Source organism: Strix aluco, chromosome 9 (assembly GCF_031877795.1).
Source record: "Strix aluco isolate bStrAlu1 chromosome 9, bStrAlu1.hap1, whole genome shotgun sequence".
Classification (NCBI taxonomy): domain Eukaryota; kingdom Metazoa; phylum Chordata; class Aves; order Strigiformes; family Strigidae; genus Strix; species Strix aluco.
Genome location: NC_133939.1, coordinates 11,814,101 through 11,831,172, shown reverse-complemented (window position 1 = coordinate 11,831,172; position 17,072 = coordinate 11,814,101). Strand labels below are relative to the sequence as shown.

The following is a 17,072-nucleotide window of genomic DNA, read 5'->3' as shown; positions in this document are numbered from 1 at the left end:
TGACTCACAAAGATCACAAGCTTTTTACAATGAGCTAAAGCCAGGCTGCTGACTACAAGAAAATACGCTGAGGTTTTCAATCACAAGTGCCACATTACCTTTGCAAAAGGCGGTGGTCACACCGAGATGCACACTGGTGGGACTTGGACGGGTCTGGAGCGTCTGTTTCCACTGCTGACAGGCAACTGTAGCTACAACATTGTCTCATCTTGGAGATTTACTGCTTTTGTGTTTCAGTGCTCTTCATCTCTGCTGCCCTGTGCTGTGAAGGACAGGAGCAGTAGGACACAGAGGTGTTTCTGGACACGTTGGTTGCATGTATGCAGTGACCAGAACTCAAGTCTTGGAGTTGGAAAATGAGCTTTCAGCTGAGCTCTGCTGTGATGTGTGTGACCTGGGACCAGTCACATGCCTTGTCACTCATCACCTTCCTCCTCATGTACATTCACTGTGCATACCTGTGTATTTCATTGGGTTATTGCAAAGCCTGCAGAAGATTGAATTAATTCTGTCAAAGTCTTAAGAGTACACCCCTTGTGTTACTGAAGCTTCAGTAGGAGGAGGAGGAGAGGGAGGCACCAAATTGTCTATTTTTATTTTTTGTCAGGACCCTTTGCAATGGATGACGGAGCAGACTCTCTGATGACTGTGCACCTTCTTGCCAATTTGGGACACTCATTGCCTCTGCAGCAAACACTGGATCGGCTTTTGGAGTGGATCTGCCTGGACATTCGCCTTTTCCTGGTGTCTGAGCGAGTTACTCCATTGAAATACTATGAGAGGTATCATAAGAGAAGCTGCAGTTTTCCTGGAATATCTGTTCTCCTTTTTCTACATGAGGATTTGGGAGAAGAACGGATTTTCCAGGTCCATGAGCAATTCCAGCGTTCGCCCTGGCGCTACCAGTGTGCCCAGATTGCTAATGGACAAAGCCACCCCTATGCCCCAGCTCACCAGGACTTCTACGGCCTGGACGACCAGATGCCTGTGTGGGGCATCAGGCGGGTGCACTGTGGCCCCGAAATCCTGCGTGTCACCCTCTACTGCACTTTCGACAACTATGAGGATGCAGTGAGACTCTACGAGATGATCCTACAGAAAGAAGCAACTATGCAGAAAAGTCACTTCTGTGTCTTTGTGTTGTACGCAACACAAAATATTGCCGTGCAGCTCTGCTTGAAGCAGCTGCCCATTGGGGTGGCTGCTGAGCCAAAGGAATCGTCAGCCTTGCAGTTCAAGGTGCAAGAAATCGGGCAGCTGGTGCCTCTCCTGCCTAACCCATGTATTCCTATCAGTAGCAGCAGGTGGCAAACACAAGACTACGAAGGAAATATAATTCTGCTTCAGGTACGTGTCTGTGGTGCTCTGAGAGGAGGTTTTTTTGTTATTTCTTTTTCTTCAAGGAAAGCAGAACTGATTCAAAATGGAAATTAAGATTTTGCTTGTTCATATTTTCTTTTGAATTTGTGAATGCAGTAACTGGTATCTGCCGGTGCTGTGATGCTGTTCATAAATATAAGCACAGATCCTTGTTAAATTAACGTCATACTGCTTGCCTGAAATTGAAAGTATTTATGCTTTTTTCAGCAGGCTAGTTTAACACCTTCCCTTCCTTGCCTGAAATAAATGATCATAGCAGCCTGATAAGTCATTATGTTATACATGTTTTTGAAAGCAGATTTTTAGCATCCAAAATCAGATGTATTGTAAGTATAGTGTTGATACAGCATCGCCTGCAATAGATTTTGTGAGCTCTTGGGTGAGTTGCAGTTGGGCAAAAGTGCCAAAGAAATGTGTCATAGGAAATATTTGCCTTTTCTGTTGAAGTGTGCGGTCCAGAGATGGTATGAATACAAATAAATAAAAAACAACAAAAAAGACTGTGCTGAGATGATACATAGAGGGAATTATGCATGTGAGCAGGAAGGCAGTTTAGCTCAGTGTGCTTTCTTTCCATTGTACCAACCCCTCCCACCTCTGATTACTTTTTCTTGTAATTTGGATATTTAAATAATTTGCTCATCCTGTGATTTTTCATTTTTCCTTCCAGACCTCATTTATTACAAATCCAGTTAATTATTCTGTATGGCCTATTTTTATGCTACTATGAACACTAATCCCCAGGGCAGTCTTTGCATACGTCTCATTTGGTATCACTTTATAAACTGGTTTGCCACCCACTTGAACTGGACAAGGCCCTGAGCATCTTCATGTAGCTTTTGAAGTTGGTCCTGCCTGGAGCAGGGGCTGGGCCAGGTGACCTCCAGAGGTCCCTTTTTAAATTACTCTGTGGTTCTTCCTGCTGTAGATACAAAGTCTTTAAGCTGACAGATATACATGAACTCACTTGCAGGAAATTCAGAAGCTTTTTTGGGGTTATAGCTGTGCTGCACTGTGCTCTTGGCGAAGGAAGCTGGAGTCCACTTGAACCTGAGGCTGTATCTTGTGTCTGTGCTCTACGCGGTTGACAGCCTAGCACATGGCGCTTGATTCTGCAACTCTGCGGTTCATACTGTAAATCTTTATTCTAAGTACCTGCAAATTATTTATTCCCTCCCCGACTTTATGCCCTATTGCATACCAAATCCAAGGGTCTGCTCATGGAGTGTCACCCACAGGGAGTTGTCATTCTCCTCTGAGCCTGCAAGAACTCTTTTCTTGGTTTTATTGGGGAAGAGATAACATGGGTCACCTAGTTTGATAAAGAATAAACCACATCCTTTCCTTTTTTTGCTGAAGTTGCTCTCTAATTACTGTTCTATTCCATGTCCTTTCTCTGAGTGTTTACTCCTGTTGCTCAAAGTTTACAAGTTTAGCCTTAAGACTCAAGTAGGAGTCTTAAGTAAGAAAGTACAATCATCACCATGTGCCGCTTTGTAAATAAAGACATGAAGGGTGTCTCTAGTCTTGCAGAGGATTGGTGAGGCAGGTGCCTTTCCCTGGGCTGGTGTCCCCAGGGGCAGCATGCTCCACGGGAACAAGTGGGATGTGCTCAGCAGGTCCCAGTCCCGTTGGCCTTGCTGGTCTGATGGGGTCTCCTCCCTGAATTAGCATTACCCAGCCATTAAAGGAATGCCATTTGACCTAGAGCTTCATGAACAAGTTTCTTTCCAAAAAACAGCCGGGCAGGATTTGCAGATATGAAGAAGCTCCAATAGATCTGATGCCTCTGAGAAGGTTCTGGGATAGGCACAGCTATCTGTGTGTGCTGTGTTTAGGTCACCTGCAGCAAATATGTTGTGCGTGTGCACTAGTCCTGAGAGGCCTCTGAAAGCTGCCTGCAAGCACCACAGCCTGTGTGTGCTGCTCTCAGGAAAATCCCAAACAAAGGTGGAAGAGCTTGAGACATACTATGTGGTGATTCAGGTTTCTTGTCTGAACTGGGTTTCAGCCACAGCTGTCTGTGCACAGCTGGCAATAGGTGGCTGCCTTGGCAGGAACAGCAAGAAGACAAGTACGTGTGTTACACCCCAGCAATACACTCCTGAGCTGCCTGTTTTAAACTCGAGGGTCTTCTGAAGCTGGCTGTGGTAACTTGCAGTGACGTTCCTTTCCAAGTGTTTATCTAGTCTCCCCTTGAATCCATGTGAACTTTTTGTATCCACAACATACTGTGGCAGGGACTTCCCCAGGTCTCCTGCCACCTCCCTTTAATTGAAACTGGCTCCAGCTGGCTTCACTTGATGGCCTCTGCTTCTTGACTTGCAAATGGCAGGGAATGGAAAATACCTACCTGTTTCTCCAGGTGGTTCATGGTGTTTTAGCCTTTTATCCTTTCCCTCCCAAACTGTTTTTTTTCCCCCAGGCTTGAAATTCCCAGCATACATGATTGTTCCTTTACTGTATTTGCAATTATCCTTGTCCATTTCTGAGCATTTCCAGTCCATGATACTCTGTGTGCTGCAGGTGAGGGACAGGCACCATGGTCCAGTTTCAGGACCAGAGCTGCAGTGTGCAAAACAATGTTCTCAGTTTCATTTGGAATAATTCTTAAGATTTCATTTGCTTTCTAGACTGATGTTATGCACTGAACTGATGCTAACACAGTCCTGTGTGTCACAGAAATGAGACCTTGGGTTACAGTCAAGTCACAACCTAGCGTTTTGTGTGTGAAGCTGGGATCATTTTTCTCCATGTGCATCACATTATCTACACTAGGTTTCATCTGCCATTTCTCAGGCTTGTAAGACTCCTCTGCTGTTCTCTAGTGGGGCTCTGATGGACTGACGCTGCAGATGATTTCAGCACAGTGAGGCTGGGTGAGACCATCATCACTTGGTCAAGCTAGATCAATACATTAATGGGGTTCTCTCCAAATTTTCTTCAACAGGTTCAAGACAGCTCCAAGCCCCGTGAAACAAATGTTGGGCTTTCCCATCAGGATAATGTCGGTAATGAAAAAATCCTGCAGGACTCTGTCTCAGCCCCTCTCCCTGTAAAGTGGGGTAATCCTGGGCAGAGAAACCAGGAGGTCAGAGCCGTGAAGGGTAAAACAAAATCTGACACAAGTGAAGCCCTTACTCCTGAGCAAGCCAGCCGCGACCTCCACAGGCAATTCTGCTCTTCTCACAGTGGTGCAGCAGCCTGGTCGTGGTGGGATGCCACCTCCCTCCGCAGGCAGGTGAGCAGCAAGCTGCAGGCTTCTCTCCCGGAGAACCGTGTTCGTCGGCAGGCAGCGGAGACCAATGTGGACACCGGGCTCACCGTGGCAAATCCTGCGAGCGGCCGCTGCCCGCTGAGTCGCTTCTCCAGGGACCTGCGGAGCAGCCTCCTCCAGCCAAGGGCACCCATGGATGGGGCCAGCAGCCCCCTGCCCTCCCAGGACAGGACCCAGCTGCTGTTTGCTGCAGCCAAAAGGCGTAAAGGAGCAGGGCAAAGAGCTTTGGGCTTCCACTCGCAAACAGCACGAGCCAGCCCTGCAAACAGAGCGGAGGATGAGGAGGAGGAATTCTTTATATGACTGAAAACAAACGTGCCAGATGTGCTCCGCTGTCATTTGGAAATGATGAGTCTTTCCGTGTGCATTGTGCTTCCTCATGCTGTGACTGCTGATGCTCAGCTTACCTCTGTAGCTGTGACACTTCAGTAGTGGGTTCACTGAGGTAGATGCTTACTTTCCATGGAGTGATGCTAAGGAGGCTGCAGGCTAAGCAGGAAAAATAACACTGTATTTACAGAAAGGTTTATTTTTTTAATGCAGGATTTTAATGCAGGATTGGAGGATTATTGTGCAATGAATAGGAATAAGCCATATGATTCCTAGAGCTGTTCTAAGATGCTAAAAATTAGCCAGTGACATCCTCAGATGGGATTAGAAGGTGCAGTTTGCCTGAGCTGCCCAAGCAGCTGGATGTCCCCAGCCATGGAGCCTCATCATCCCTCGCCGGGACATATTGGAACATGGTAGTGGCATGGCCACAGTGCTTACGCCAATTTTCCTCTGTGTTCCTTCTGGCTTCCCCTGTTGATGGTATTTAAAAGGTATCAATGGTGCCAATTTTATGCAAGATGTGAAACTTAAGAATGATCTTTTAAAATATTTTTGAAGAACAAAGTTTCTAGAGAGACCTTTTCCCCAAATTAGCACAGTACACACAGAAAGCAAACACTTGCAGAGAATAGTTTGAGCTGTGTTTATGCTCCAGTAAGACCTGCTGTTGCTTCTTCATATGACACAACAAAAAAAACCCCAGCAACAGGCCAGGCTTTGTTAGACCAATGTGCAGTTATCAGCAGGCAATCCTAATTGGGTTTTAATTAACAGAAGATAAGAGACGTTAAGAGTCTTGGAGGGAGTGCTGAATGCTGGACAGTACAAGGGATAGGAGAAATGAAGTAATGTTTCAGCAACAGATGCTGAGGTAACTCCCATCTTGATCAGCAGATTTCTTTTCTGAAGTAGGATTAAGTAAATCTCAAAGGGAAAGAGATGGGAAGGGCATGACAGAGGAATGAAATTATTAAAAGCCAAATCTGATCATACTTACCTTCCAGACAGCACAACAAAGAGGCATTTTCTCCTTAAATATAGCTGAATTCTGCTTTACACAAAAGTCTGAGTTTGTTTGGAGAGTGCCTTCTCATTGCTGCCTCTTAGTTCATAACTCAAGTTTGACAGGCAATGGCTTCTTGCTGCCCAAGGGGAGGCAGAGAGTGATGGGCAGCAGCAGAGCCTTCCTGTGGGGAGGTTCTGTGCAATTTTATGGGCATTTACTTGTCCGTGTGCCAGCTGAACACAGCCCACGCTGCACTGCACGAGCTCTGTTACCAGGGGAAGTTCAAACCCTCCCCTCTGCTGCTGGTGGGCTGTGCAGCCCAGTGGGACTGGAGAGCAATGCTGTGGCTGGATGTTAGCTCTGGCTTTGGGAAGGCCCAGCATTTTGGGGAAGTCTGAAGGCACAGCTGAGTTGGTCTGAAGAGCTGCGGGTGGGAATAGGGTGGTCCCTGCTCTGTGCCTCTGCAGTCTCACAGCTGGTGTTGCCCTGGAAGTGATGCTCGGGTACCCTTCGATTCAGGGACTGAAACCTGCAGAAAGATGAACAGGACACTTATTTCACTGAACACTTACAAAACTCCCCTATGTTTTCATAAGCTCCATAAAAATTTTGGACTTTTTAATAAATCATACTGTGATATTTTACATCTATGAGAGTGATTATTTAATCTTACCTAGAAAATGAGCCAGTGCTTTTCAGAGCTGCAGAAAATGTTTGGTCAACTAGGAAAGCAGCAAAGAGGAGAGCTTGCAGGCGAGTTTAGCTCTTTGGGCTCACCGTGGTGGGTGTGAGGGCAGGCTGGGAGGGACAAGGAGAGAGGAGGGGGATTGGGGTACAGCAGCAGTCTATAAACATGGGGTTACAGCCCTCGCAGTGGGCATGGATGGGATAATCATGAACCCAGGAGTAAAGCCAGAAGTGGGATTCCTGGGAGAAACAGCTTTAAAGACAGATTTCTGGCCTTCTCTTTACTCTCTCATGCCAAAGATACTTGAGATTATGCTAAACAGTCACACTTGTTTTACCTAAGAGTGTGCTTAAGAGGTAGAAGGTCAGTATCTAGCATGGTGGAAATGCTCCATCATTTAAAACAAAGAAGATAAGAAAATTATACGTGGGGTTCAACTGCCTGTAATAGATCCCAGAAGAGAAGGACTTCAAGTCAAAGGAAAACTGCTCTGAAAATATTGCTTGTAACAGTAAGAATATAAAATCCATGGATTTTAAGTGCCAGATAGACCTAGCGTAAATGCTGTATTACACAGGAAGCTGTTGGGTCTGAGGGCAGAGTTTCTCTCTGGATGGATTCAGCAGTGGAAGGCAAAGATTCACATTTTTCATAGGTTGTATATTATCTCTGGAAACCTTATTTTACATTTCTTCCTTGCCTACTGTGCCATTTCTTTCAGGTTTTTAAAAAAAGGCTAATAAGAGAGAGCGCAGGTTGACAGGGGTCTGCTGAAGCTCAGTGCCCCAAACAACATGTGAGGAGCTCACAGGTAAGCAGCCGGACCTGGCAGCCCCTTGCAAACGAGTTGTGGATGTGGGAGGTGTGTGGGGCTGGCAAGGGTGGCAACGGGCTGAGCCAGGGGCTTCTCTCCCCCAGCTCCCATCCCACATGCTGGTCCCAGCAAAGCACGCAGCAGAAAACAGTCTTGGTGGAAAACTGAAGAGAGAGTTTTGAAAAGTTATGCTTAGAGTTATGGCGGCACTGAAACCCTGAATGAAGGGAAATGAGATGGGTTTTTTTACCATTTGGATGTGTCATACTTAATATAAATGATTTAGTCTGGTGGAATGGTTCTGACCTAGCTGTGACCATCAGGAGTGCTGCAGATACTGAGCTGCTGATTCCTCTGATGGACCTTGATGGACAGCAGCCAAGGTGGTCAGCATGGGTTGGCTGACCCATGAACCAAGCATTTGAGATGTGCACTTCTTGAGGGTGGTGGGCACCCTGTGTTGTGCCGATCTGTCTGTCAGATGGTGTCACACCCAGCAGCAGGAGCATGACCCTGGGACTCCTGCGAGCCATGATGTTAGGTGACCCTGCTCCCAGGAGGGAGCAGAGATGCTGCTTGTGGCTGTGCTCACAGGGGATGATGGTGAACAGTCCCAGCCCAAAGCGAAAGGCTTTTCTCCTGGGCTGGTTGCACAGTCTGGGTGATGGAGGGGGGAAATCTGCTCTTGGGGGAGCAGGGTGCGTGCTGAGAGCAGGAGCCGCTGGCAGCGGGAGTCAAGAGAAGCAGGAGAGCTCACCTGGGAGTTGCCTTAACCCAACCTGCAGAGGTGGCTGCTATTGCTTTTGCTGTTTCAGCCCCTGGCTACAGAAATGGTGTCTTTTGTCTCCTCTGAAGCGAGTACAGTGGTATTTCTGAGGGATGAGTGGCTGGGGAGGAGTGGGAGCACTCCTCAATGCCTGGATACGGGCACAGAGGCGGGAGTGCTCTCCCCACACCCGGCATGGTGCCGTGGCACAGGCGGGCACCCAGGCAACCTGGCCTTGGCAGGTGGCCACTGGAGTAGTAGCGATGCCACAGCCTTGGCCTCTCGTATCAAGAAGAAGTTGGCAAGCTTGGTTCTTTTGGGGAAGCAAATGCTGAATGCACTCTTCTTTTCTGAGTTTTGGGTGAAATTCAGCTTTCGTGAATGCCTTGGTAAATCCTGAGGTAGTCCAGCAAGCACAGCCGAGCTTTCCAGATTTACACTGGTGGCTCTGGGGTGGGAGTTTTTCTTCTCTCAGCTCAGGCAGGATATTCTTCATCTATGTTGGTGCTGTGCTCTGTGCCCAGGACAGACAAAGCTTCATAGCCACTTGGTGGAGGATGAACTGTTGCATATAGCAAAAGTCCTACATTTGTGACGGGGACACAAACCAGAAATTGTCTCTTTAGCCAAAGACGAGTGCGACAGCTCTAGCTCCTCCGTGGGCTTTGCTGTGGTGTGCTCTGGGCATCTGCACACAGCGCACCCACGGCCCAGGCATCGGGTCTGCGCTGCTGTAAATGGCACGGGAAGGGTGTAGAGTCGCTGACTGATGGGTCCCTCTGTTAATCTGCACATAGCTGTAGCAGTAATGTTAATTCTCCTCTATTGCCTCTCTGCTGTATTACTTGAGTCCAGTCAGGTGCCCTGTCCCCTCATCTCTTGGTCTTTTCAGTTGCTTTTTTTCTTTTTTCTTTTCTCTCTCTTTTCTCTCTCTTTTCTCTCTCTTTTCTCTCTCTTTTCTCTCTCTTTTCTCTCTCTTTTCTCTCTCTTTTCTCTCTTCTTTTCTCTCTCTTTTCTCTCTCTTTTCTCTCTCTTTTCTCTCTCTTTTCTCTCTCTTTTCTCTCTCTTTTCTCTCTCTTTTTTCTTTTTTCGTTGTTTTGTCTTTTTTTCTTGGTCTTTTTGTCTTTGTTTTTTCTTTTTTGGGTCTTCCCCCCCCCTCTTTCCGTGTAGCCTGGCTGTCGCGGCTGAGCTGCCCGGGGGGGTGCTGGGGATGGGGGGGTGCCCAGCGCCCCCCGTCCCTGACGCACCAGCTCCGCCTGGTGCCCGCAGACGGCATCTTCCCTCCCGCGGGGCCGCGCCCGGGGCGCTGCCTGCCCCGGGGTGGGGGGGGGTGTGTGTGTGTCTGTGTGTCCGTCCCCCCTCCGGGAGCACGGGGCTGTGGGCAGCTGCAGTCTGAGCTCAGGGTCTTCATTAGCCTTTTCATTTGTTAAAGAGCAAAAAGCCTTGGTAGTCGATGTCACAATTAGGTATGAAAGTAAACCAACATCTTCAGCAGAAGCAGCAGCAGAGAAAATAAAGAAATATCAGCATCTCAAAGATGAAGTGTAAGAACTGACAAATGCTTCTGTTATTAAATTTATGGGATTTCCTTGGGTGCACGTGGCAAATGGTATCAGGGCAATTACAAATTGTTGGTGGAATTGGGACTCTCTAGTTCCCGACAGGAAATGGTTGCGCGACGTTTATCAAACTGGGCGCTATTTACAGCGGTAGATATTGTACAATTACTTTAGTCAAGCACGAATGGTTGTAAGATCTTAAAGAGCTATTGTATCTGTATCTATATTCTGTAATGAATTATTTTCAATAAATTCTTCTTCTGTCTATCCCTTACTAGTAGGTGACTCATGACAAATAAGTGAGAGTTAGGCCCCTGGGGAAAAGAGTAGGAGCATTGAAAAGAAACTATTGATAGTATGTAGGGATATGGGACTCAGAATCATGACGTGTCATTTATTCTGGTAAAAGGACATCAGTTACTGATTTGAACAATCAGTTACTGATTTGGGCACAGGTGGATGGGCTTGGAAAAGAATCTGAACTCGGAAAAGAAACATGTATAGATTACATGGGTTTGATAAATAGCCCCAGCATCAATCTGCCTGTTGCCTCCTGCCCCATATTGTATGGGTTTTTATGGGGAGGAACCACCCCATGCTGTTAATCCCTGCAGGTGTTCCCGGGATCACACCAAGCAATGATGTTCACACAGGTACTGCTATGTCAGCGGGGAGGTGGGCAGCTGCCTGCGGCCCTCCGCAGCCTGGGGTCACCCCACCAGGATTTGCCTTTCTGCAGCATCGGGTCTCCAGGCCCAGCTGTGGTCCGGAGCACCTGGCTTGTAATTGAGGCTTGTAATCCTCACTTTCATTAACATTAAATTAACCTGATAGATAAGAAAGCAATAGAGATACTAATAACAAAGAAAGCCAATTTATCTCTCATTAATTCATTTTCTCTGCCAGCAAACTAGTTAATTAAGGAGATCTGTCATGTAAGTGACAGAGAAAAATAGAGTCCTTCCTTAACGTGTTTTATTGTTTTGATGGCAGCCTCAGACACTGATGCTCTGAAATTTCATGTGCAGTTGTTACTGTGTATCTGCTAAGTGTACAGAAAAATTAAGATACAGTACTGGCATGCTTGTTACAAAGACATTTTGCTAAAAAATGCTACAGCAGATCAACTTTTTAGCAGTAAGAACAAAAAAGTAAACTGGGGGTAATTTAACATCAAAGTTAAAGAATAGACTTCTCCCCTTTCACTCTCGGGTTGTCATGAATTTATCCCATTCTGCTGTATGGAGGTGATGGTCTATCGTGGGATGGAGCGGGGCAGGAAGCGAGACCTTTGCTTTGGTGGGGCAGAGCAGGAGGAGATGCAGAGCGCGCCAGGGTCGTGCCTGCGGTTGCTCTGTGACTCGCTTGCAAAGTGAATTACGAAGCTCAAAGGCCCTTAAGCTTTGCTTTTCTTTAATAATGAGGAACAGGAAACTTCTGAAACCAAAGTGAAGTCAAGGAGAGGTCTGGGCTGTGAGAGGGAGGCAGAGAGCCTGGGGGGTCCCCATGGCACTTCTTCATACGGCACATGTCCTTCTCTCCCCCCCCCGCCATGCCATGTGGGCTGGTGGTTCATCCCTCTCAGCACAGGAACAATGAAAGGGTGTTTCAGGATCGGGAAGATTCTTTGTGGCCGCTTTTGCCTGCGGTGCTGCGAACGCTGCTGGGGGTGGAAAAAGGCCCAATATTGCCCTCTTGCACGCCAGGATCTCCCTGCCTGTCCCTCCTGGCACCTCCTACAGACAGGCCCAGCTCTGCAGCAGCTGTGTCGTGGAGGTGGGAGATCTTGCTGCTGGATTTTGCTGGTGAACTCCAAGTAAACGTCCAAATATTAGTTGTGTCGGTCTGACAGGCTGGATGGCATGGGGCATGCAGGAGGGGAGTGGGAGCGTGCACGTGTCAGGCCTGGGGGCTCAGCTTGTAGGGAGCTGCCCAACTTTCATGTGTTCCTAATGAGTTGTCGCTTTGGTCCTCTTCTCCAGTAAGCTTTTTCATCCAAGGCTTGCCAGGACCTTTCTTTTGTCCTCAGGGAGGTGAAAACTCATATTTCCTTCAATCTTTTGGGCCCTGATACGGTTAAGTGCAGAAGGCATGTCCCTGCCTCAGGGACACTTCTTGCTTGTGGACATCAGGAAACATGAGAGAGGGAGTCGGCAGCAGGTGCTTCCCGAGGATGGGGTAGGCTGTACGGGAACGACCCAAGTGCCCCATTTGCGCCTCGATAAGAAATCTGGAGTATGATGCACATTCCTACGAGCAATAGGACAAGAGGTAATGGCCTCAAGTTGCACCAGGGAAGGTTTAGACTAGATATTAGGAAGCACTTCTTTACAGAACGGGTTGTTAGGCGTTGGAATGGGCTGCCCAGGGAGGTGGTGGAGTCCCCATCCCTGGAGGTGTTTAAGAGTAGGGTCGATATAGTGCTGAGGGATATGGTGTAGTTGGGAACTGTCAGTGTTAGGTTAATGGTTGGACCAGGTGATTTTCAAGGTCTTTTCCAACTTAGATGATTCTATGATTCATTCAGCAGAAGTGCCTGTCTGGCTGTGGATTTTCTTCCAGCGCAGGGCTGGTTCATCCCTGCAGTGGCTCAGTGCTTTGTAACCCCTGTGGCCAAACACACACAAGAGAATAAAATGCCTTTTGAGAGACCTGCCTGACACCTGCAGTATATTTCTCAGGGTGGTAACTCTTATTCATGCCCCTCTTCTGCCAAAGGCAGGTGTGCCTGCAGCCTGGCCTTCAGCAGCAAGAGCTGCCCTGGACCTGTCCCCGTTTCGGTGTCAGGCGTTCCCCATCAGCTTTGTTTTCAGTAAGAGCTGCTCATTTTCAGTGTCATATCTCTGGCTGAACACCCCAAATCCTTAGTGCCTCATTAAAAAGAAGTGTCAGGGGTATTTCCCTGACCCCAAAGCATAACAGTTATACAGAATAACAAAACACAACAGCCGTTTACAGTAAGTGATTTCTTTCCTGTTCCTATGTAGGGGGGTTTCATTAAGCACAGAGGATGCATCTGATCAACCTGGATTAAAAATTCAGTTACCCTATAATTTACAGGAGAAACAGGGATCACACCCAAGTTTCAGAGGGTGTCTGGAAGGAAAAATTGGTGTGTCAGGAAGCAGTTGGTATGGGCCTGTGGTCCTGGGCACTACCAGAAGGCAGTGATACTTCCCCTGAATTTCTCAACCTCCTCTTTCAGCAGACTCCTCCCAACACCACAACTGCATTGCAGTTTGCTGTGCTGCTCTTCTAATGTTTAATTCTCATAATTTGAGAGAGGTTTTGAGAGGTTTCCATCTCCCATGGAGCACTTGCATTAATATTCCAGTTTAGGATCTCAGTTCTGCTGCTGATTACAGGCAAGGACAGATCCGATTCCTATTAGTGTGAATTAATATTCTTTAAGAGTCCCAAAAGCTTTCTTCTCCCCTATCACCCTCCTTCAGGCACTGGCAGCCCAGCTATGCTGGGAGGTGATTAGGTTTGTAAATTTGTTCCTGCAGACACTTGGTGACACCATTAGTTTTCTCATCTCACTTGTGCAGCTGCAATTGTGACAGTCTTGCTTCTTTAATTGGGATCATCTCAAGTTGCATCTCAGCATCAGAAGGAGCCTTGTAGGGCGCAGGACTGGGTAGGCACGGAGCAGGCAGGGGCTGGGGCTTTTCACTGTCACAGCTGGTAAAGATTGATCCTCGCTTTGCAAAATTGAAAGATAGAATGAGAGATGCCCTGACAACTGACTGGAGGTAGAGGATGTCCCTTGCTCTGAAGTAGCCCCTCTCCTGTTGGCACAGCTGGGATTCAGCACCTTGGTGTGAAGGAAGACGAGAAAGTCCCTCCTATTCCTCTTGCCTTAGGTTTGGCTCACTGCTGCTCCCTTGAGAGCGGGAGGAGAGACAGAGGGAGGAGGAGGAGGTACCCGAGGCATCCCAGCCCTTGTGCCACCGTGTCATTTGTGCCCTTGTGTCACTGGCTGTGATGTGCTGGTAGCTGGGATTGTGCCTGGTGGGTGTGGTGATGGGGACAAGTGCAGGTCCTGCATCATCTCTCTGCACTTGGGCATCTGGGGTGGGAAGGGGCTCCTGTGACTCTTTGATGGTGGCTTGCCCTGTGCCTGGGCCACCTTTGTCTCTTACTTCACGTGCTGGCAGCAAGTGCTCCCACTGAGCTGGGGGAGCAAAGGTCACTGAAGAGCTCCACGTGGCCCCAAGTCACCCTCTGTCCCTGCACGGCAGGGAAACACCCTGCCACCATGGCAGGGAAACACCCTGCCACCACTGCAGGCAGTCAAGCGGCTGCCTTGGCTCTTGCTGGCTCCTGACTCTGCCTCGGTGAGAGGGCTCTTGTGCATGTTGGGTTGCCCTCACTGCTGCCCAGGAGTGACTGCTATCAGAGCATCTCTTCTTGGCCACAACTTTGTGTTCCAACATTACCACTTCTCCTTCCCAGCTCCTTCCTCTGCTGTCCCACAGATGATGCTCATCAGGTCTCGCAGCTGGTGTGCAGGAGAAGGGTCCAGCCAGGACCTGCGGCGTGGGGGCAGGAGGGCATGTGGGCAGCTCCGTGCCTCTGCTGTGGGCAAAGGAAAGTGCCCTGCCACTGCTGCGGTGTTCCCAAGAGGAGAGAACAGGGTGACCTACTTGGTGGGAGCTCAGCCTTAAATCCCATTGTTTAAGCACCAGTAAGGAAAAACCCTGAGGTAAGAAGCAGCCTCTGCAGTGCCCCTTTTGATCTATTTGAACGAATTTTTCTAGGGTCTGAGAATTACCGGCTTGTGGGATGGGTGACTGCAGCTTAGTGTGATACTATATTTATATGAAACAAAATATTAAACTGCAGCCTAATCTCCCCTTGGACCTCATAGTTTATCTGTTCCTGTCTGTTGGTGTTGTGCTGCTTGGTCAGAGGCTGCAGACACAGGAGAGTTGTCATCAGCCTCCAGCTGGAGACCACCACACTCATGGCCTTCACAGAACTGACTGAATCGGGTGCCTGGGCCGTAAATGCTCATCTGTGTTCCTTTCTCCAGGCTGGCTAGGAGACCTGTCCTACCTCTGGCCTCCCCAAGGGCTGCCCCCAGCTGTCCTCTGCTGTGAGCTGCCCTACCGCAGCGGGACCCTCCCTGCGCTGTCTGTCCCCCAAGTCCATCAGCTGCAGTGGGACTCAAGGCTGCTTTGGGGGCAAAAAGGGCAGTTCTGAGGGCTAAGAGTGGGGAGGCCGCAGAGGACAGCCTCACGGTGCCATGAGCAGGGCTGCTGGAGCTGGGCTCCTCTGGGGGATGCAGCTGCTGGTGATCCGGGGCGAGCACACTGGGTCTCCGGGGCGCAGCACGTGTGCCCGCAGGCTCACTGATCCTGCCAGGTCTGCATGTGCCAGGCCTGGGCACACAGCTGCTGTCATTAAACACCTGCCTGTTCCCACGGACTGGTCTTTCACCTCACCGCAGAGGGATGGCTTTCCTCCTCTGTGTTTATTGTTGCCAAAAACCAGAGCTGGAAGAGCACACATCAGGGTTAGGGTGGCCGGGACACAGTAACAGTTACTGCCTGCCCTAGATTTTGGCAATGAGCCTTCCTGTCTTGTTGGACTTCCCTCTTCAGCTAGATCCCGCGGCTGAGCAAACGCCGCTGCTGGCAGTGTGCTGAGTGCCAGGCTGTTTTCTCCAGCAGTGCTCCAAGCCAGGGAGCACAAACCCCGTTGGGCCCCGGGGAGCACGGCTGCACGCCTTGCCCGACCTCCCTGCACAGGCAGCTGCCCGCTCCTGCCTGGCAAAGCAGCAGGGCAGTGCGCGAGCTATTCCCTCACTGGTGGCAGAGAGAGAGATATCCAAGCCATGGTGTTCCCATGTTGCTTTTTGAATCTGAAGCTTCACTGGTGTATGGCTGCAGTGGAAGCGTGGTTTGTGTTTTTGCTTTTGCTTTACCAGATTTGGCTTAAAACGCCTCAGGGATTCTCAATTAAAACAAACAAAGGAGTTTATATTCAAGGAAACTCCCAGGACAACATGAGAGATGTAATTCTGAGTGTGTATTGAGTACAAAGGGAACATGTTTTGGCCATCTCAGTAGCTGGAAGTTTTGTTTCCAGCCTGGCAGTGGATCTAAGCAAGCAGATCTTGGTTGTGTTCCTCTCCCGCCCTTGTTTGTTGGTCGTGTTAGATGGAACCATCCTCACAGGGTAACCACATGTGTTAGGAATGGCACCAAGAACAGCTTCCTTCGAACGCAACTGGGGGGAAACTGGTAATGGTTGCTGGGATGGGTGTAAGTAGCTGGGATGAAGTAAAGGAGTGTTATGAAACCTTGGTCTGTAGATCAAACACAGCATTTCATGGCATTAATATCCCACTTTCCAGAGGCTTCCTTACCCGCTGGGTATGGTGGTTGCTGTGTTGGCCTGTGTGGCCTCCTGCCAGTCCAGCCAGTGCTTAAACATGTAGATGCACTTTCCAGAAGCGAGTTAAGTTGTTGGAAAATGGCTAATCAAACTGGTTCTGGCACCACTAGAAGTGTCTTGGTGGATCAGATGCTGAACGCCGATGCCTGGGCTCTACTGAGGGTCCTGCTGGGTTCCCACTGGCCTCAGTGGGGGCAGTTTGGCCACCAGCCAGTTTCACCTGTAGGTTCAGTGGCCTCACACTGAGGAGGGCACTGGGCTTCCAGCCCTGCAGCCAGGCTCCCTGAAACCTACAACCCTGACCTACGCCAGGCTGTGAGGGTTTCCAGCCTGTCCACATGAGCTGGGAGACCAGGGGAAGGGGTGCAATGGGAGCAGAGGTTCCCTGACAATTTCACTGTTGTTTTTCATCTTGATTTAATTCAGAGCTACTGGGCTTTGCAGAGGGAATAGCTGATTGCAGAAATGCCTCATGCTGATGTTTACCAGATATTCTTTTCAGATGGGAAAATCATTCTGTGTCACGAGAAATTTTGCAAATGTTAGTTTTTGTTGCAAATAAGAGTGAAACCATATTTCAAGAGGTTTAGACTTCTCACAGGCTTGGAGTTTTGGCCACCCTTAGCTGCAGAGCTCTGACAGCCTGCTTGAGCTGCTGAGCCACCTCGTTCTGTTGCACGTGGCACAAGGTGTTAAAACAGTTGAGATATGTGCTGTGGGAAGCCAAACGTTTTCTATTAAGGAAAATCAAAACTTTTACTTCTTGTAGCTGTTTTGGTTCAGCAATTGTCTTAGTGGAGACTTCTTTTTTTCAGTTTCATTGTTTGACTCTGGTAATAACCAC

General features: G+C 48.7%; 1 protein-coding gene across 1 annotated transcript; it reads left to right on the top strand.

The window, feature by feature from the left end:
* Positions 1-80: 80 nt before the first annotated feature.
* Positions 81-6,640, top strand: FAM124B (family with sequence similarity 124 member B). The gene is made up of 2 exons (XM_074833701.1): positions 81-1,347; positions 4,331-6,640. Exons 1-2 carry the CDS (start codon positions 619-621, stop codon positions 4,958-4,960), a joined length of 1,359 nt encoding a protein of 452 aa, XP_074689802.1. The 5' UTR covers positions 81-618; the 3' UTR covers positions 4,961-6,640.
* The last annotated feature ends 10,432 nt before the right edge of the window (positions 6,641-17,072 follow it).